The 21,745-nt window shown below is 39.2% G+C and overlaps 1 protein-coding gene across 2 annotated transcripts in view; it reads right to left on the bottom strand.

The window, feature by feature from the left end:
- Window positions 1-21,745, bottom strand: part of MET (MET proto-oncogene, receptor tyrosine kinase) — a 90,143-nt gene that overhangs the window by 5,167 nt on the left and 63,231 nt on the right. For both annotated transcript variants that reach the window (XM_026868322.1, XM_026868321.1), the window contains exons 11-18: window positions 17,497-17,715; window positions 11,663-11,809; window positions 9,493-9,649; window positions 8,547-8,687; window positions 5,946-6,176; window positions 3,477-3,557; window positions 2,688-2,869; window positions 1,052-1,161 (exon numbers count right to left, since the gene is read on the bottom strand). In XM_026868322.1, coding sequence (XP_026724123.1) covers window positions 1,052-1,161; window positions 2,688-2,869; window positions 3,477-3,557; window positions 5,946-6,176; window positions 8,547-8,687; window positions 9,493-9,649; window positions 11,663-11,809; window positions 17,497-17,715 — 1,268 coding nt within the window. The remainder of the gene's footprint in view (window positions 1-1,051; window positions 1,162-2,687; window positions 2,870-3,476; window positions 3,558-5,945; window positions 6,177-8,546; window positions 8,688-9,492; window positions 9,650-11,662; window positions 11,810-17,496; window positions 17,716-21,745) is intronic.

Here is a 21,745-nt window from a genome sequence, read left to right as displayed (position 1 = left end):
CAGCTCTCCAGGCTCTGAAGTGCTGAGCCGTATAGAAGTACAAAAGCAGCCATTCAGTTGGCAAAGTGAGACATCCTAATAGTTGTTCCCTCCTCACCAGAGGAAGAGACAGTAGGCTGGAGAGAATGTCCTGTTACCACTATCTGGATTCTAATTAGATTACTTTTATCCAGTAACCCAATTCCTTTCTTCTTAGGAAACCTGAAAATCATGTTGCTTGTGGCTTTTTACCTCCCTTAAAAAAATAAAACAGCTGTAAGAAAATGTTCTTTTTCAGAGGCTGTTCAGCTGCACAAGTGTGCACCCTTTGAAAAAATAAGAAATCTCATGTCACAGGTGAATAACCTTTTTGCACCCAGAGTTCCAGATTATGATGTCCTAAAAATAAACTCGAACATTTAATCCTGTACCTCATTAATTCACAACATAGATGATGAATCAGCATAATAGTATCAGCAACTCCTGTATCAGTCTTTGTGTGAACTGAACTGTCTGGCTACCCAGACAACAGTAAGATTCTTTGCATTCTCTGATTTTTTAATGCTAATTTGTGTGCACAGTTGAGCCAAAGTAAGCTCATACTCATGTAATAAAAGATTACTGTCAAGAGGTCTCACTGGTGTTTCTTTGTGTTCCTGTTTTTCTCACAAAGTTGCCCTGTGTTTCTCTCCCTCCTGCTAGGTGCGGCAGCAGAGATGTGCTGCTTCTGAAGAGGTTGGGTGGAAGCACAGCAAGTTGAGACAACAGCAGTTTAACTTCCCTTAGGAGATGCCTTTTAAGCTCTCTAACCAATGATTTTGAGAGGCTACACTTTCACCTCAGCTTTTCTTATTTCCCACACTCAAAAAGCGCTTATGTGTAAGAAGTGAGCCCTTAGCAAGCTGCGTAGCTCATCAGTATGCAAGACAAACATCAGTATAATTATGGGACCATGAAAAAAACACCCTATTCTGACTGAAAAAGCAGAATCCTGGAAACTGTAATTTATCTCATCTCACTGTTTTACACAGAAGAGTGTGATAACATGGCTGGATTATATGTTTGTACTTACATACAGTTTCTTGCTGCCAAGTCTCTATGGACAAACTTTTTGCTTGCAAGGTATTTCATCCCCTTTGCGACCTGAAGGCCAAATCCAATTAAATCTTTTACCGTTGGGTTCTGTAAAATACAAACATTTTGTGATACAGTGAATGCATAAGCCCAAGAAGCAGACTGTTTTTTTGCGGTGACTCTCAGTTTTTGACACATCTATCTTGCTACCAGAATGATCAAGACAGGTCGATGCTTGTAAAATTGTCATGTTTAGATTAAGTTCTTACCTCCAGTGAGGATACATGCTTTAAGATATCAGAAAAGCTGACAGACTCCAGAAGGGTGGAGTTGCAGCATAAACAGCATGACCTGGTCTGACAGACAAAATTCACATTTGTGAACTTAGAGTAATAGCATGTAACTCAGTGGAAGGTGCTAACTGTGAACTTGGAGCTCATCAGCTGGAAATGACCAAGAAAGAAGAGAGTCCTATTTGGGGCAAAATAAATGCAAGCTATCATCACTATGGTGCCATGGAAAAGGCAAAAGAGAGCTTAGCAGTTACCAGAGGAATATTTTCCACAAAAATGGATAACTCTTTTCCTGGTCTACAAGGTGAGACCTTATTGAAAATGTTAAATGCCAAAATAAGTATAAACATACACCTGTAATTCTTTTATCCAACAGCATGACTTGTTATGCAATAGTAAGGTACCAGATTTTTGCGTTGTTGACATTGCTTCATCTCATTTTCTTCTGTGGAACAACGCTGTTCAGCTGTGGTCATTATACCATTTATTACAGGAAGGACCATGATACTATTAACAGACAAGGGCCTTAGTGCTCGTAGAATGACAGAAGCTCAAAAGGGAAGAGGTCCCTACCTCAGAAAGCTTAACTCCCCCAACAATTTGTCAAGATGCAGGTTTTTTTGAATTGTACTAACTATTGTTGATTGCCATAAAGGCAGGGACAAAATCCTATTGGCTCAGAAGTCGCTTTATATTGTCCTCACATTGTTAAGTGGGTGAAATACTACAGTATTAAGTGGGCTTACACTACCTGAGGCAAGACATACTTGAGAGAAAGCAGTGAGGCACACTTGAGAAATCTACAGTCTTCCAATGGAAATGAGGAAAATCTCTGATAATAGAGTACTCACAGTTTGTATAACAATTGTTGTTTTTCTTTCTTAAGATAAGGAGAAAAAATATTGATACTAATGGGACTGTAACACTAGCTGGACATGAAAATCCCCTACCTTGGAGTTAGAAGAGCAGATGGTGATGACTGGCACAGCTGTGCTGAAGTCAACAGAGACATGCCAGTTTAAATCAGCAGATGGTTGGGCCCCTTGACTTAGACCTCAGAAACACATTTGTTTATAAAGAGGCTTATGAATGGGAAATGAGAAATACTTATTGCTGGTAATTTCTGGGAAACATTCTAGAGCGGAATTTGAGGGGGAAGGGAAGGAGTGGCAGTGCTGTGGTCAGGCTTGGTGCCAGCCTAAGCAAGTGCTAAAGGTTAAGGTGTAGTAACAGCAAGAACTTATAGACGTAATGTAATTATCAGACCTTATAACCTGTGGTGCTGGAGCAGGGCGTGGCTAGACTTGCATTACTGTTTGGTTGACCTCACCAGGTACTTACATGAGTCTCATTCCTAATGAAGTTTCGAAGATCTCCATGTTTCATGTATGGAAGAACAACTAAGGGGGATCCTTCATTGGGCAAACAGATACCCAGGAGTGACAGAACATTGGGATGACTGAAATCTTTCATGATTATTCCTTCTTTCAGAAATTGAGCTACTTCTTCCAGGTCTGTAATTCCTGAGAAATCCAGTAATAAAATGAGTTAATTAAAAGAAACCCAAACAAAATACAGTTAATTTCTGTGCAGCATGTCATTGCACAACAAAGTGATAATAAGAAGCTACAAACATGCTCCCCACCTCCCACATTACAACTAGGTTATGTACACTGGTTTTCTTACAATGACCAAGTACATTTTGTTGGTGATTTTAATTCCGTTTCTCCTTTTCTTATGAATTATTTAGAACTGAATAACAACACTTGAGTAAAGCCTTTAATAAATGTTGTTATAGTCTCTTCCTGTTTTTCCAGCAGCTTTGCCCATCTTTAGCAATTTAACTTCCAAACACAAATCTTCAGTAGTCAGTAGAAAAAAATTACACTCCCTTTCCTTCATTTTCCTGTATCTTTTCTTTGTAAAGGAAATATATGGGTATTTCGTTTGAGGTACAAATATATGCCAATGCCTTATGGTAATCTGAAGTCATTGGAATTGCTCCAGAGATAAATCTGATCCAGCTGCAACTAAGAATCTTTATTTGTGAAAGTACACTTCACTGTAATTAGTTCACCCTGGTTATCTTTAGACTTATGGTAAAGTCTCACTATTAAACATGTAACTCACTATTCAGTGACTTCACAGCACAATGAATTTTCCTGCCATCGTTATCCAGCAATGTCCCATGGTACACACACCCAAAATGTCCTGTGTAAAAAATGAGTAAGATTAGCTTTAATATGGAAAATCAGCTTTCTGGTATTTTCCACTGGGTAGCAATTATGCTTTAAGAAAGTGATCACACTCCGTTACTGTCCAATTCCCCACACTTGTGATGTATACTTCATAACTAACACATAAAAGTCCTATTATATAAAACCATTACATGAAATGAAAACTCTATTTGCAGCATAGCTGATATTTCTTGACCTAGATGGAGAGTATAAATAATGACAAGGCTGGTGCCACAACTGCTTCATGTTCTTGTAATGACTATGCACACAAAAACCATGTCAATCCATTCCACCATACTCTCCTGTGAGATATATGTCAAAGGAGGGCACTGGAAGGTAGGAGGAAGCAGTTAGGAGCTGACATGACCACTGGATTGGTGGTTCCCAGTGGTCTGCAAGCTTGTGCTAAGTGGTCCACTGGATTGTACAGCCTTGATGCATCTTCAGTGGAAAGCTGCATAAGTAGGGTCACTGTGGGCTTACAGTCTCTGAGGTCTTGATATTCCATGGAAAATGGTGAGTGTTAAAAGTGATGTGTTGGCCATGAATGGTTTGTGAGTTACTCTACTGATGATGGACCACATCAGTAGGTGTCAGTCTATGGTGTCTGCTATGGCCTAGTTCCAAGTGTGAAATGTCACTAAAAGATCATGAGCAAAACTTGCCTTCTTTATCACAGTCTAAGTAGTGAAATAAACTGTGAGAGGCACAGAAATCCTTCCTGATCCTGTGCTTTCCTGCAAAGTAAACAGGATAGTCTACAGAAACCTACTGTGGTGAAACCTACTATGAGAAGTCAGTAACTTGTTTGGGAAACAGAACTTGGAGCTCCAGGCAGGTGCATTAATTTATCCAAATCAATTTATGCACATGTAATGGTGGGCTTCCTTCACAGATGTACTATTTACTGGACACTTATATTAATATTTGCAGTTAGGAAGCAAAGTAATTTTTTATCAAGTGTGAGTTCTTCAGAGAACAAAACTATCTGAATAATTCTACTAGGTTCCAGTCATAAGCACTGTTCAGAGCCCAGCAGGCTTTGCTTTTGGCTCAGGGTAAAATTAATACAAAGTTTGTTTTATAAAAACAACTAGAATCCCATCAGACCACAGATTATTTGGAGCCTGGGCACAAATCCTAAAGCTTGGATCGGGTGTGTCTAAAATATTTTTGGGTTGGGTCTAGTTATGGAGGAGAAAATTTAAAATGGTTAATTATATTGGTGTCATTCCTGTTATTTTTCAACATTTAAAAAATGGGAAATTACTTAGACTTTTCTGAAACAAGAAAGAAAAGAAAAAGGCCCACCCTTGCTTTGGGGATGATGAAGTGTAATACATGGAAGGGAAACACACTGACTGATTTGGGGCTATTTTCCTGCAGAAGAGACACTAGGAATATAATTTATAGCCAAATTTTTATCAGTATTCTGATAATCAACAAGAGACCTCTCAGGCATAATCTGTAGAAGTACTGAAAATCCAGTTTCTACTTGAGATACTAATAGGTAACTCAGTAGTACAGAGTTTCATAAAGGTCCCTAACAGAAATGCTGGCTTGGGCTATGAAAGGAGGAAACCTACTTACAGAGATATAAAGGAATGAGTGATGGGAGAAATTCTAAAAAATAGGGGACATGCTGTATCAGGTACAAAAATAAAGTGAAGTGAATCAGGAGCTATGCATTACTGCAGCTGGGATGAGAGAGGGATGAGGGGGAATGGTGAGCCTTTGGCTGGAGGAAAAAAAACAGTGAATTCCTCAGAGCTGAGGGGAACTTGTGAAGGGAAAAGAGGTGTGGGCATTTCACCTGGCCCATGGTGACTTTTCCTGAATGCACTAGTGACTGCAGGAGTTTTCTGCATCATGTAGCAAACCTGCCAGCTCTCATGGCTCTCATGCCAGCTCCAAGTTTGAGGCCACTGGTGCCCCCACATCAGCATTCCCTGCCATTTAGGTGTGTGCCTTAGGCTCGTGCAATATTCTGCGACAGCCTCACTCCTGCACTGCAGCCTCATGGATCAGAAACCCTGGCTGAGCTTTTCTGTAGCCTGTAAAAGGGTGAGAGTGAGGCAGCTGAGGGGGAGCCAGCAAGTATCTGAGTTCAAAAGAGCCCCATTAATTGGAAGATTCTTTCCTCCCTCTGGTGTCTTGTCCAACTGATCAAATGCACAACCCTTCATCTGACTTCAAAGATGAGCCCCTTGGTTCCCCCCTTTATCTGGTGCATGGGATGCAGTGCTGCAAGAAGTAAAAAGCTTGAAAAAACCTCTGCAAAGACATCTTATTCAGAATGGTTTATAATTACTGGGTGTGCAAAAAGAATAGCGGTTTGCAAGGTAAAAGTCGCAGTACCTACCTCTTCCTATCACTTCACTGAAGTGCACGATCAGACTGTCAGCACCAATAACCACATGCTGCACTTCTTTGACCAGGTCGGGATTTAAGGCACTGATGTCAATGTGGACATTAGTCTGGAGAAGTGGGCTGGCTAAATCTGAGTCTCCGCTAGACAGAATTGGGGAGAGGTCAGAGTGAGGATACTGGGCAGGTCTGCACGATCCATTTTGAGACATGCTTGGAAACTGATCTGCAAGATGAACAGAAACTGTTATAATCCTTTCAGACTTCTCCTTGGAAAAATGAAGAGTTTTGTTTCAAGCAAGGTTTATCAGTTTGCAAGTGGCTTGGTTTTGCAGAAGTTTTGGTCACAAAGGCAAAATGAAATATGCATTGCTACTCTGCCAAAATCCAGGAAAACCATGTCACTAGAAATTTATGCTTGTCTCAGCTCTACTTTTATGAAAGTAAATGGCAAAACTTCCACTTTTCTGAGGGGATGGAATGAAGCCTTGTAACTTCTGGCCAAATGTACGTTGTATTATTTCTAGTAATTGGGAGTAACAAGAGTAAAATAGAAAAAAATGACAGTGATATGAGAGTAGGAAGTAGTGAATTAAAATCATGAAACCTTTTATTATTGTCATGTTCTAATTTGGTAGGAAACTTTACATTTCATGAAGGTTTCCAAACTGCCGGTGGCTAGCTATATTTATCCAATGGTAAATATTCAACCAGGGAAATGCCTAGAGGTGATTCATATCCTGTAACTGCTGAAGATAATACAGTTGGTGCTGCTCATGAAAATAACACGAGCCAGTGGATTTAAAATAGCAGAAATTAAAATGTTTCAGTCCATCAAGGAATATTTGTTTGAGAAAATTATTTCTGTCAACAGCATGTTGTTCAGTATTTTAATTTTTGTTTAAAAGATTTTTTTTTAGTGTTTTCTGTAAGAGAATCAAAGAAGTTTAATTTACACCAATTTCAGTCTGGGATGATTCTAGTGGAGTCAATGAGCAGAATTTAGCTCAGGGTCAAAACTTTAAAAAGGAAATAATTTTAACAACAGAAATTATCAGATATTTTATCACAGAGTAAAAGATATTGTACAGACATGCTTTATATATGTATGTATAAAACATTTTCATATAGTGCTGTTATCACTCTAGGTGCTGAGAAGAACTCAGTGCTGCTCTATCTAGAAGCAAAAGTACAAACTTACAGTTACAAACCCACATTAATGTCACCAAGGGCAAATATCTATTTAATAATCACAGTAAAATACTCTAGTCATGGCTGCAAAATAATTTTTACAGCTGCTACATGTAAATGTGCATGTTTTCTAATGTTCCTGTCATTTTATACTTTGACATTAACTGACATCAACATTCCTGTAGGAACATTAAGTGAACCCCCTTCTTGGGTCTGCTTTGCTAGTGCACAGTGGCCCCAGGACCACTGCAGATTTACCTTCCACCATGGATTTTTGCATAGTTTTGTCTCATGTACCACTTTCCCTTCTAACCAGTGGCACAGGCTTTCCTTTCTTTTTCCTTTGGGAATCTTTCAATCAAGAAACTTCCTGTGCGAGCTGGCGGTGGCAATTAAAGAATCATAAAGGAAGCTGGGAATAGGCCTGGCTCTCAAACAGCTCTGCGATTGGGGATTACAAAGGTGGAATAAGGGTTTGAAGTGATTTTTACCGAGTTGTAAACAACGGCACCTGAAATAGTACAAGACTGTGTCCATAGCAAGACTAACAAATTTCTGTGATATTTTAAATATCATATTATGGTACTCCTATATAGTTAAAGACTCTTTAATGATAATCACAGAACACGGTCTCCACATGTCTTGAAGGACATGTTCAGCCTAACTTATGACAAGCGCAGATGAGTGCTCTTCTGGAGAATACACTCTAAAATGGTGTTATAAGGTGCAAAAAAGTATACAGCATAGGGTTTTTTTTTTCCCTCATGCCCACAGGCCTGAAAATGAACAACATGTTTTTTGAGACTGGCATCTCAGCACACATTGACCTCCACTCAGCTTGTCACAGCTTTTACATTCTTTTAGCTTAATTTTAAAAATCAACATCTCTGTGTCATACAATGCGCCATTTTATAGGAGGGGCATGAACAGACAAAAGAATATCTGTTTACAAAACTCCATGTCCCATGTTGGGCAGACTGAACTGTTTTGTAATGACTGTATGAAGTCACTGTGACACATTAAACCTATAGCCACTAGATGCTATCTTTAAAATAACTTTTTTCAAAGTGGATTTGTGCATGGTGTGATGGACCTCATGACAACACAAAATTGTTATATCCACTAGCTCCTAATAAATTGTGGGGCATGCTTCCAGAGTTTCTACTAATGTATTCTATATATTCCTCCAACCTGAGTAAAAGTAAAAATCCTTTGCACCTTAATCTTGGGAAGCACCTGAGAAGCTCAGTTCATATAGCAAGCCTGTGAAAGTGCCAAACAATGAAGACACAGACAAACCAGATGAGAAACTGAAATTAAGATATTGATCAAAATAGCTATCATCTGAAGACATGTGAAAAGATATATAAAATATAATTTGTACAGATTCATAATAGAGGCATACCTTCTAGAAAAGTTGATCTGTAGTCTACAGATTCACTTGAAACCATTTCTGTTGTTGGACTTACACTCCTCGCACTCACCAGCCTGTCCAGGTGAGGAGTGTGCACTCTGCCATCATAACGCACTAGGTCAGTTCCCAGATCTGAAGTGGGACGAGAAAGAAATATTAGAAAACCCTCATGCTCACTGTGTGCCAACATTCATTTAGGTATTTAAGTTCAGACATTATGCTCAGCTGGGAAGAGGGTTGGGTTGTTGCTGAGGCAGACATGCACAGGAGCTGAACTTGAGCTATTTGTGTAGCACAAGATTTGCTGTAATTGTGTTAAAGTCCCACTCTTGGCCACACTGGAAGATCCAAGAGAGCTCTGAAGCCTCTGGGACCAGCTTTGTGATCCGACTATGATACTGTGTCAGAACAAGACCTGGTTATACACTAGCTCCCTTCCTCCTCCTGCCTTGTGTTGTGCAGCAGTTCCCACTGGAAGGAAACCCAGACAAGGGGGTCACAGAAGAGTCACACTCTGACCAAGTTCCTGATCTGGGTAACCAGGAGACCAGGACACTGCAGTGCTCTGTGTCTCATACAACTTGGGCATAGCCTGGAGAAATACAAGGCAACTGGATGAAGCTGATGTACTTGTGATTTCATGCATGCTGTTTACCCATCCCCGCTTCCAATGCTGATTGGTGAAGAGATATTACTAAGTTTTCGTAATAGCTCAGAGTTCCTCTGAAACCCTTCTCCTTTTGCCATAGTGTGGCCCTTCACCCAGCTCAGGCAAGTGCCATGGGCCAAAATGTAGTTAAACATTGAACTTGATTGCAAAACCTCTGTAGACAGGTTACAGCATGGCATTGCACAGCAGTTAAACAATACAGAAATTGGTGTCAGTTTTTAAAATGTAAGATATAATAATGGAATGATGGAATTGACTATGATGGACCTTTAATTTGTTTCTTCTTCCTTCTCCAGAGGAAAAACATCAAAAAGATAAAAATAAAAACTGATGTTGAAACAACTCCAGCAATTAGTCCTGTGAAATTCTGATCTTGCCGGATCAGCACTTTTCCTATAACTGTTGACAAAACTTCTTGCTTCCACTGAAAATAAAAAGAAAAAATAGTGTGATGATTTCAAAAGACAAGTAAGAAGTAGATTATTAGTACTAAAGTATGAAATGTCTCATATGTATATTAAATCTTGATTTTGTGATGCTGTACTGCGATAAAACACTGGGAGTGGAGAAATTGTTATATTGGTGTATGCCAAAAGCAGATCTACATTTTTATGATTTATTACATGCCTTCAAGAGCTCTGGTAGTGACACGATTATGTATGTGCTACACCACACACATGACATACACTCACACATCCACTCTGGATAACAGGGTCCCACTGCTACCAGATGTTAATTCAGAATGCTAAATTCATACTTTTACTCAAATGGTGCATGGAAATGTATGAGCCTATGGATATATGGGCTGAGATGTAAGTTAAAAAAAATAGCCCAAATGTCTTTAATATGTGTCTTTCTGGCATAAATACGCTGTAACATCAAACTCTCTCTCTGTTGACAATGTGCCTGCATTTTGGTTCCCAAGGTCACGTGAGCCTGTCCCTTGCCAGTTTTTAACTTGTCAACAGTTTAAAGAAACAAAACAAAACAAAAAACAACCCCTCAAATCAACAACCAAACAAACATGAAGCAGATAACAGGGAAAAACTGTTTTAGGTCACACAGTGCTAGCTCAATCAGTAGGAATGCATTTGGCCATCTTTTCTCTTCCTCCTGTGGAATTCATTCCTCGGGGTACTGTAATGATGGATTTGTCTGTCAAAAGAGCAAATTTTCTTCTTCGCTGGTCAGACTGCATTTTCTGAGGCTCCTTGCCAGTAAACAAATAGAAACCTTATTTAACCCCTTTATGTTGTGTGCTTTTCTACATATGAAATACATGTTATGTATATCTGTTTCTTAGAGGTTAAGGAAATATCACATGGTAGAACTGACTGAATGTAGTGCCAATCCCAGATGCATATGTAAAAAGATGAACAGGTACAGAATGAAATATGTGCACAATTATTATATGAAACTAGGCATTTACAGGCCCAGGAAACCAAAAGGAATGCTGCATATAAATTTATAGTTTGCCTGATACATCCAAGAAATTTAATTTGTACTTTTCAAAATAAATTAACAAGAAAATAAATTAATATTTACTGTAATAATAAAGCAAATTAGTTATTACTATTTAATTAGATTGCAGCAGCACATAGGAATATAATTCATGGCCCAGGACCCTACTGAGATGAATGCCATAAAGATACAGAAAAAAATAGATGGTCCCTGCTCCAAACAGCTTACACAGACTTTGATCCTAATCACACTTAGATGACTGGCAAAGTCTCCACTGTTTTCAGTGATTCAGAGTCCATGACAAGCAAATTTCATAGTTTAAAGGTAATTTCATTCCGCTGTCATTTTCATATTTTTATATTTAAAAAACCATACAAAAATACTGAAAGATTTATGTCTTACTCTATGAATCAGTAGGTCAAAACTCTCTACAATTTAAATTTGCAGTAGCAGTCTGAATGACTCTAGTGAGACCACCTTTTGAACAATAGTGGAACTGGAAACATTTGTCCTAAGTGTCTGCATCTTACAAAAAGAACTCAACTGAAATTATAAAAAGCAGAGAAAAAATTATTCAGAAAGGATCTGATCCTCCTGACTGCAGCAAATTTTTTGCTGAAAAAAGGGCTTATGAGCTCTGAAGTGAACTTACTCCATTACAGCTTCCCATTCTTCCCCATATGTTTCCTCTTGTGTTTGACTTAATAATTGTAATGCTATTTCTGTGCTTAGTTTAGGTCCTACTTGGTGCCTAAGGCTCCAGAAAGTCTCTGTACAAACAGGTAATAACAAAGATGATAATATTCCTTTTAAAATAGTCTATATTATTTGAATTTCCATCCCAAACAAACAGGGATAGAGATATCTGTGTAAACACAGGCTTAGGCTTAAATTTAAAGATTATAGGTTCAGTAGTAACATTGGGAATGATAATAAAAATGGCATTAATATCTCATGAGTAGTATAGCTGCCTCACCTCTATATTTAGCTCGCTGTTGGATTTCAGGAGATCACTGGGAACTGTACACAGAATTGACTCCGACTGCAGGAGGAGGTTTTCACAGCTTTTATTTCCAACTTTTAGCACCTCTCCTTTAACAGCTTCTGAATCAATATAATTTCCCTTGGAAAAAAGAAATAAATTTCATATTACATAACCATCTCATAAAAGTTCAGAAGTCCTTTTATTACCTTGGAAAATGTTTTTAATGGGAAAACAATTGTGAAAGAAAAGACTAATGCAAATTTACATTGCCCTGTCAACATGCATGTATCAGTTTTTTTCATATAAATGGGAGTTTGACAGACAGGCCAGAGGGGGGTGATAAATTTTATTAATAAAATCTGCTGTCACTAACACTCACACAGCCCATACAGACTTCTAAAACTGTAAACGTCCGAGTGATAAATCCTGTTGGTCCTGTTTAGATTTTTGCATAATTTGAACCAGAAAGGATGCATTATGTGACCCCGTTGTTTATATAAAACTGGTAGTGTATTATCCACAAACTAAAGGCATCTCAAACATTTTGTTTTGCAAGTGGTTATGGTAGCAGGAGTGAAGCTTTCAAAGAGAACTAATTAATTATAATAATAAAATGCACAAATCTGTTAAAATCAGATTCCACAGACCAAAAAGGAACAAACCATGGTAAAGATGACAGCATGAAAAATTCACTCTCTACTTAGAAAACCTTCTTTCACATCCCAGACTTGGATGAAATATTATTCCTTCTGGTATTGTGATAGCAGTGTCCAAAGGCCAAGTTAGGGACTTTTGTGCTCAAAAGTGCATCAGTATTTAAGAAGCTACCCTACTCCATCTACAGCCCATCTTAAGATGAAAGAACAGGCATGCTAAGCAGGAGTAAAAGGGGAAAGGGAAGGATGGGGAATAACACTAATACAGGCAATTTATGTGGGCTGGATCTGGGAGTTTTTTGCAAGAAAGGAGGAAGGTGTCATGGCTGACACTGCTACGAGGCCTCGTATACTGGAAAGAAAACAAGAATCCTGTTCTGGTGGTAAAAATATCTTACTTTGGAATATGCTTTGGGTCTGCTTCAGAATCAGACCGAGCCCTGGGAAAATGTTCATAAAAATACAGGAGACCCAGTTTAATGTCCTATTTTGACTGGCAAAGACACACCCCAGGTGAATACTTCTAAATTGCTGGCCAAAATAGTCCATTTTGCACTCTATCTGCTGTCTACTTGGAGCCATTCTGTTTGTGTTAATTAACTAAATATTCAATGGGTCAGGGAGCATGTGATTGACTGCTTATTGCTTATTAGTATGAAGACTTGCTGCAGATTCATTGGCATGAGCCATTCATGTTCAATTTTTTCCTTTGAATGATGTACCTCAAAAGACTTTGAGTCTTCCATCTTCAGAATAAATATTATCTGAGAGAGGGTGGGTGAATGGCCTCTTTTTCTTCTACACCAAGTCTTAGACTTTTTCTCCACCAAAACTGATGCTTACTCAAAGAAAAAAAATAATCATACTGATGTTTCCTAAGGTGGTCCTTAGCTAGTTATAATGAAGATAGTATTTTTTACTTACTGTCATTAACACTGCATTGCCATTAATACATTATAATTTCAAATATATTCAGAATATCTCAATATGTGAAGAGTTTCTCTTTCAGCAAAAGTTTTGGTCTTCTAAAGAACACAAAATTTGCCTATGGTTTTAAAAAGAGGAGGAAACTTATTCCTGTGAGGACTGGGAAACAATATTTCCTACTTAAAATACATATTACTCCCTTCTTGCTAGTAATGCCCTTTCATGCAAGCTGTAGAAGCTCAGCACTGAGTAGCTGTCGCAAACCAACTACCAAGACCAACAACAGGAATAATTCAGGTTAAAGTCTAGAAGCAGTAGATGGACCAAGGCATGAATATTTCGAGATTGGTGTCAGAATAATATTTGAGGTTCCTAAGTAGAGTGGGTTGACTTGGTAAGGATAAGGAGTTACTGCAGCTTCAGAGTTTCTACTTCAGCTTGCTCAGAAATACCAGGGTTTCCATACTGTGCTCTCTTGGTCCAGATATTGAGAGAAACATAATTTTCTATGCAATGTGGGAGAAGATTGGAAATAGAGTGACCTATAAATAGAGAAGAAGAGTTCCTTAAGATTGTCTCATAAAGAATGTGATGTACTGGCTTGGGAATAGAGTGGGCAATTTAGTAAGTCTTGTCCTACTCTCAGTTTTAGGACAGATGTGCCAAAGAACAGGCAAGATCTCAGATGTGATGTGTAACATGAAATGACAATTGTGTTACTTATTTCTCTAGTGGAACATTTATATTTACAAATACACTTTAGTTCCCTGGCAGCCCATTCCTAGGCCTCCTCTGGAAGTACATACAGAGTCCCTGCACCAGCTTGGTGCACCAGCACAACCTCAGACTAGGCCTCTGGGCAGACTAAGGTAAGAAGCTGTTTCTTTCCTTATTTATTTGGATTTTTTTTCACAGTTAGGACACACTGGGCTGTCAGCAGGCCAGCCTGCAGGTCTGGGTCAGTGGCTCCTGTGGGAGGTTGTAAGTAGACTGTCCTCTTCAGCAGACTCGGGTCTTCAGTTGTCCCCAACAGTGAAACACCAGAATTTCTCCTGCCCTGAGAGCTTCCTGTGTTGGCAGGAGACAAGGAGCACTTCTGAAGTGGTATCTTCATGGTGCTGAAGCAGTGAAGTGCTTCAAGCCACTCTGCCATGACCGCTCTGACTGGGGCATGGTGGGCACTGAGAGACTTCAAAGAGACACATACTTGGCAGATGAAGACATGATGTGGGACCTTGAGAGGCTCAGCAGGAAGACAAAAGGGCTGGCACTGAAGACAAGAAGGGCTGGCATTCATGGCACACAGTGCCTTGACTGTGTTTTAGATAGAAGACTTAAATGTTTTCTTGTGTGTAACATTTTCTTACAAGAACATCTTATGGTCATCAGGGGAAACCAAACAGAACCTTTCAACTGGTACCCACTGTCATTTGATGAAAGCCAAATATGTCACACTAGATTAGTTTGATTGAAAAATTTGTGATAAAAGCTCCCTCCGCCCCTCTGAAACTAATTAAGAAAAAGATAAAAGAACTTTGGTTTGGTAGAACAGACTGTTCACTGAAGCAAGCTGCCATTTAATTTCATGCTGAGCTTGCTTAATTACTGCACAAAATATGACCATGAGGCATGTAAACTTGTGTGTATGTATTTTTGAATGTGGGTACAGGGCGAGGGCAAACTGTTGCCAATATGGCTTGTAATGATCTTTTGGCCTCTGACTATAATTTCTGAAAGTTGCCTCACTGTTCTGATAGAAGCATTCCACTATAACTAATTCTATTTAGAGGAAGATGTTAAATTGGTGCTTGTTCATGCTTTGTTCTAGGAGACCAGCATTCACTAATGTTATTCTCCAGTTGGTTGCCAGGAAATAACCAGGCTTAGACAGACATCTGCCTTGGGCGCCATGACTACAGGTGACATCAATACTACAAAATTGTGACTTTGGTCAGTTGTCAGTGGGACAGTCCTCAGTCAGCCTTTCTCATCTGAATGGCTTCTTCCCAGCAATAAACAGCACCAGAGACTTCTACTTCAGGGAGAATAAAAGGTTCAAGAGTAAAAGAAAGAAGAGAGTTAAAAATCCAATTTTAAACCCTCAGTCTCTGGGAAGATTATGGAGCAAGTCCTCATGGAAGCATTTCCAGGCAGAGGAAAGATAAGAACACGATTGACAACAGCCAACACAATCTTTCCCAAAAGTGGATTTTGCTTGAGTAGTCTGATTACCTTCTTTGTAGAGATGATTGTCTCTATTGATGGAGGGAGAGCACTGGACAATGTTTACCTTGATTTTAGCAAGATTTGCAACACAATATCTCCTAGCAATGAAAACAAACCAGGATGTTATGGACTAGATGGATAGACTATAAAATGAGTGAAAAATTGACTGGCCATCAGCTCAAATCTTAGAAGTCTAACAAGTGGTGTTTGTCAATGGCTGACACTGGGACCAATACTGCTTAAAATCTTTATTGACAACCTGGACAGGATGCACTGTCCTTGTGCTTTCAGATGACATCAGATCTAGGAAAATCACTGATCAAAGGTGAAATGAGGCAGCATTGTAGTGATGAAGGCTGAGCATGTACTTCAGCAGCAGCAAAACCGGTAGATTGAAGGTGATTTCTCTCCTCTGCTCAGCACTTGTGAGGCCATACCTGGACAACTGCATCAAGTTTTGAACTCCACAGAACAAGAGAGATACTGGCAAATAGATGGAAGGGAGCTGAAGCACAAGCTGTAAGATTTCTGTTCTTGGAGATATTCAAAACTCATCTAGACAAGGCTATAGGCAACCTGACCTATTTTTAATTTAGGCCTGTTTTGAGCAAGGGGATTAGACTATGAAGACCTCCAGAGGTTTCTTCCAATCTAAGTTATTCTATAATTCTTCTCAAATCAGTCTTCTTTCCAATTGGTTGATATGCATGACCTGGAAAATACTGAAAAACACTGCTGTCACTGCACAGAGGCACTGAGCCATGCAGCAGCTATATATTCCCAGCTCTCTGTTGACACGCACACCAGAACTCTTTCTAGCGTTTCTCCATAACTGAACAAGAGAATCGCTTTGCACTGAGGAAGGAATGATTGTATAGCCAAGAGTTCCAAGTAGAAAAACAAAGGAAAAAAAAATAAGACCAATTATTCTTCGGAATTTGCCCAAAACACTTTGTGGAAACTCATCAATGTTCAGAGACTTTGACTAGAACTGAGCATGGTGGACAGAAGCTCTGAAGTAACTCCCTCTAATTTTCTGCAGCTCAGAAGCTGATCCACTGGACTATCTTGGAGTCAAAGACCTCAGGGCTTCAAAATTTCATGACTGTCATAGGCAAAAAGAGTTTTGGCTTACAGAGCTACACGAAGAGATGACCCCAGCATTAAGACTGATTCTCTTCCATAAAGCATTTTTTATAGATTGTATTCTGTATAAATTATAGATATTCTATATAAATTACACGTACATAATAATAACTTTTCAAAAACATTCACTGTAAATTAGAAATACCTGTATCTATACTGTTTCTATTTGATTAACTCAGAAAAGCACTACATTTCAAGAAATCAGACTCTTGCAAAATGGATTTAACTTCCTCTGCAGCACTAGTAGAGAGCAGACTGTGCTTGTGAGGGCCGTGAACTCCTAAGAGATGTTTCTCAGTACTGTGTAGGCTATTCTCAATGCTCTTTTAAGAGGCACTCAGCATGAACTTTGCATTTTTCATGGATCAGTAAATACTTAAGCTACAGTGGTGACTGATTCTCATGAGTGACTTTGTGCACAGGCCAGTTTCCCTCAGCTCTAGAGCGCCAAAGACTTTCTAAAGGCAACTTCACATCTTTCATGAAGAAGAACACAAAAACTATGTGACAGTAAGAGTTGGGACTTGCGCACAGGCCACACAATTCAGGTTCTGGTCTGCTGGCCATGTTTAATCCTGAATTGGTGATGCAGCTAAGTGTAATCAGAAGCTGATGCAGTGTGGTCCTCCCATAAGGATGAGGAAAGCCCCTCTTTCACCCACCTGATGCCAACAACTCCCCTGGTATATATATTTGTTTTCAGCTCTGCACCTTTTTAAGTTGTGACAGCTGGGGGCTCGGGTGAATGCACTACCAAACTCTGCCCTTGCTTCCTTCGGGCCTCCTTTATCTCATCAAAATATCTGTTTCACACTATGCTGATGATGTGTGTTTGCAAATAATTGAAAAACTTATTTCAACATTTCTTACCTTAATTTCCAGAACATTTTGGTTGCCTCTTGAGATGAACACTGGCTTTTCAAAATGCTTAAATACAGGATTATTTACATAATCAAAATCAAAGTACAAAGAGCTGACACCATCAAAAACAAAGAACACTTTGGTTACAAAGGGTGGTTGGAGATTGAAGGCTTTCAGTGAAGGAGTTGTACAGCAGATTATCTCTGAGCTAGAGCGGTGGCTACATGCCTGTAAGAAAGAAAGAAAGGTAATTACAGTAAGTACGTGCATAGGAAGTTACCGATTAACATAACTGTTCTTTAACAATACACATATATTGAAAAAATAAACACCAGGGGTCTTGTTCTTCTTTAACCAAAGCAAAATTCTGATCAGTGCTACACAGCGTTTATTTAGAGCTGGGAGAAAAGTATAAAAACTTCATGTCAATGGTGTTTGCACTCTTGTTGAGGAAATGTTCAAGTAAACAAGCTTCCTGGCCTGATTGTTCACAGCACTTTTAAAGTAAATATTTTGCAGATAATTAATGGAAAATGATTTCCAAAGCCAAGGACCATCAGGAGGCTAGCCTGATGTACTGAGAAGCCCTAATTCAGCTTACCCAGCCTATGTCAGAGTGACTGCCACATGGATTTTTCTTCCTTTTTTCTTCCTTTTTTACTACCAAAGTAATAGCAAGGGACCAGAGGAGAGGTAAAAACAGGGCCAATGAATCTGACTGAAATAGAGTAAAACAGAAATAAAGCACCATTTACCCACAGCGTAGCTAAGTTGCCATGTTTCCAGAAGGTCACTATGGACTCTGAGAAAGTGCTTTAAGGCAAAGCCACCAAGGGATCCTGGGCCATGAAAGCTCAGCAAAGTGTATCTTCTTTCTAAAAATGTATGTGTAAGGTCCCAGACATGTGGCATACGCTGCTTAGGTACACAGGTGTCATGCAAGTCCCTCCTGGGAGCAGTGACTGAGGGGCATGCTTCACGCTGTATCTTGGAGCAGCAGGATGAGATGTTTGCCCCCCACTGCAGTGCAGGAGCTTCCTGACAACAGGCATGAAGTCATGCTTGCCCCTCACTCTGTTGTTAGTCCTCATGAGGACCTGCTCTGGAGGTGCTTCCTGGGGTAAAGCTGCTGGTGTACCCCACAATCCAGAAGACCTGACAGAGCACGCTTTGTGCCATGGGGGTGTCATCCAGTGTGAAATGTCTGGCCGGGGGCTTCCCTCTATTTCATAGTGCCTTGATGCAGGACTCGTGAGACAGACAAGACGGACCCAGGTCCTTCCTAAAAGTGTGTTGCAAGGAAGGACAGAGCGTTTGCAGGCAGCCTGATCTGAAGCTGAGTTTAGGCAGTCTGCAGGGATAATATGAATCCTTGCAGATGGAATTCATCCAGCCTGCATCTAGACATGAGTTGCAGTTAGTTGTCTAAACTGCCTTTACAGTCAACAGAGGGAAACAGGCTTACCTAAAGTGGGATTTATCCGGTCCATTTTAGACAACAGCTTTAATTAGATTAATGGTGCTCTAGAAGGGTCAACTTCTCTCTCTTGACTGTGAAGGTTTCTACATGACTAATTTGATTATAATGTCAACAGCACATCTACAAGCATCGATGAGAGGCAATGGTGGGTGCTGGGCAGCATCGTGCAAACTGCAGTGTGGCTTGTTTGTGATTGTATAGTATACTCCCTTCTCTGTGCCTCCCTTTCATGCTGCCTACCACGGATATGCTTGAAAGACTTCTGGCACAAACAGAGTTGCTTTAGCTCCACAGAAGTATTTCTCTTCCAACTGTATAAACCTGTAAGTAGCTCCTCATACACTGTGACCTGACAGCAGAGATTATGCTGTTTTTTTAAAAAATATAAAGAGAGTGGCTGACATGTGCCCTGGTAATAATAGGGCTTAGCTCCTAGTCATCATAAATCTTAACATTTGTTCTACAAGAAATTTCCCTGGAAAACCAACAGTGCTGTTGCTAGAGAAGGCCAAAGATATATTTTTTTCTGTTTTGTTTTTCTAATTAAATTGGTTCCCTTTATAAAATGCTGCCTGAAGGAGCTGTGAAATTAGTTTATATTTGTCTCTAATATGCTAAACTAATGCAATGTAATTTTGCTGTTTCAAATCAGTGACATAACTGCTCAAGCTATATCAGTTGTACACTCACATTAGCTTGAAAAGGGGGATTAAATTAGCTATCTACAAATCAACACTTTTTCTTATCACCACAGCAATTCATGTTTCTGTGCATAATATTGTGAAATCTTGAATCTGCCAAGGGAAACATTTTCAAGGCTCTGAAACTGAGCACTAGATTTTTAGAGCTCTACAAGCGTTACATGTCTGTGAGCTGTGAGTTCGGCACTCAGTTAAATAACTTGGTGCAACTCTCAGTGACGCTAATGGGACTTGCACCCATGTAAATAACAGCCCATTTAGATTCCTAGCACAAATTCCAAAATATTTGTGCATCCCCAATGACAGCAAGGTAATCTGTGGGACACAAGACAAGGCAGAATTTCGCTCCATTTGCTTACAGTATTAGACTGTTCTTCCTCCTTTGAATACCTTGTTATACACCACTGACTGTATCTCAGGCTTTGTTATATCACATGGATCTAGAAATTAATTTGAATCAGTATATTAATAATAAGATGCATCATTAGAATAATGGATGATCAAACCATACTTTTCCATGACATATGAATATTCGTAAAGATATCTATCATATTGTGTCAATTCTAAAAAGGGATTTCTAAAATATATATATAATTATAAAACCAAATATGTCCCAGATAATCATTATATTTTTGATTAATGTAAATTCATGATACTTTTTATCTACTATAGAGTAGTGATGTCCCTTAAATGAATAGCAGTGGTATTCATAACTTTGTTTGTGGCTATCTATTAGAATCAGATACTTTACTTTATCAGGCTGGTCTCTGAAGAGGAAGCTTTCAGAAAATGATAAAAATCTAATAATACTCTTTGGAGGGGATGCAATGTGACTGATTGGTAAGGTCAAGAAAAATCTTATTTGCAGTGCCCTTATTGGTACATGATTTGACATGACATTTTTACCTTGAAATTGGTTTTAGCAATTGAAGAATATGATGGTTTAGTTTTCAAGAAATATTGGATTGAGGATCCATAAGGAAAAAACCCTTAATTCAATCTATTGCCTTCTCAGTTAAGATACTGCCTATCACCCAGCACCTTTAACTTTTATTTAATTGGGCTTTAAAGTACATTAACTTTAAAAGCTAAGCCTACATTCTTCTTGTGACTATAATCTACATCTGAAGACAATAAGGAAGAAAAGATGTAAAAATTATGGAGCATTTCACAAGCATAAGTAAATACTATACCCCAAAGGGAATAATAATCCATTGCACAATGCATATGACTCATCACTTAAAGGTATGTATTCTTGTTTCATTTGTAAAATATGACCCTTGAGGCAATTAATTCAAACCTGACCTACAGAATCTGAACTTCAGTGCCCAATTCAATTTTTTTTCATCTGATAGAACAACAGAAAAAATATGAGGGAGGATCTCTGAGCATCAGAGGTCCCCCAGAAGATGACCCAGGTAAAAGGAGCAGTTGGATATGTATTACAGGATCTGTAGTAGTCAGAAGGGAGAAAAGGGCCAATTTGTCCTTTTGTAAGTAAACTTTTGGAGTTCTAGTGAGGAATGAAAGGTGAATAAGGTTAAAGACAGACGAGGAGAATCTCCAGACGTCTTTACCAAAGGATGATTTCTCAATAGAAAGGGACGAGAATTCAGGTCTGACTTGAGGAAAGCCCATTCAGAAAGCTTTTCTACATAGGTGAGAAACTGAACAGCGACACTCAAGCAGGGTATCTTGGAGATTTTTCAGAAATCTCACTGGCTTTTTCTGCCATTTCAGGTAGTGCAGTGCCCTAATGGATGAGTAGCATTTTTATTCTAGTTGTCTTCTTGGATAAAGCCATGGGACTTGATACTTCCAGTCTACCAGACCTTTTCCTCTCTGGTGCTAGCACGACATTCCTGGCACCCCAGTGATTTCACAGCATGGGTTTTTCTCCAACACCCGTTGCTGCACTCTTTCCTTGGTAGGAGATGTGCATGAAATGCAGATTCAGCACAGAAAGAAAGGCCAATGGTTCCCCTTTATGAAGGAAACTCTGTGCTGGGCTCCTGTGGCAGCTTTATGCCACAGAGTCAACACAGAGAGAAGATCCAACCCTGAGTGTCTTTGGATA

Source organism: Athene cunicularia (genome assembly GCF_003259725.1).
Source record: "Athene cunicularia isolate RWA chromosome 1 unlocalized genomic scaffold, athCun1 chr1_part2, whole genome shotgun sequence".
NCBI lineage: Eukaryota > Metazoa > Chordata > Aves > Strigiformes > Strigidae > Athene > Athene cunicularia.
The sequence above is the reverse complement of the archived record's forward strand: the minus strand, read 5'-3'. Positions and strand labels throughout refer to the sequence as shown.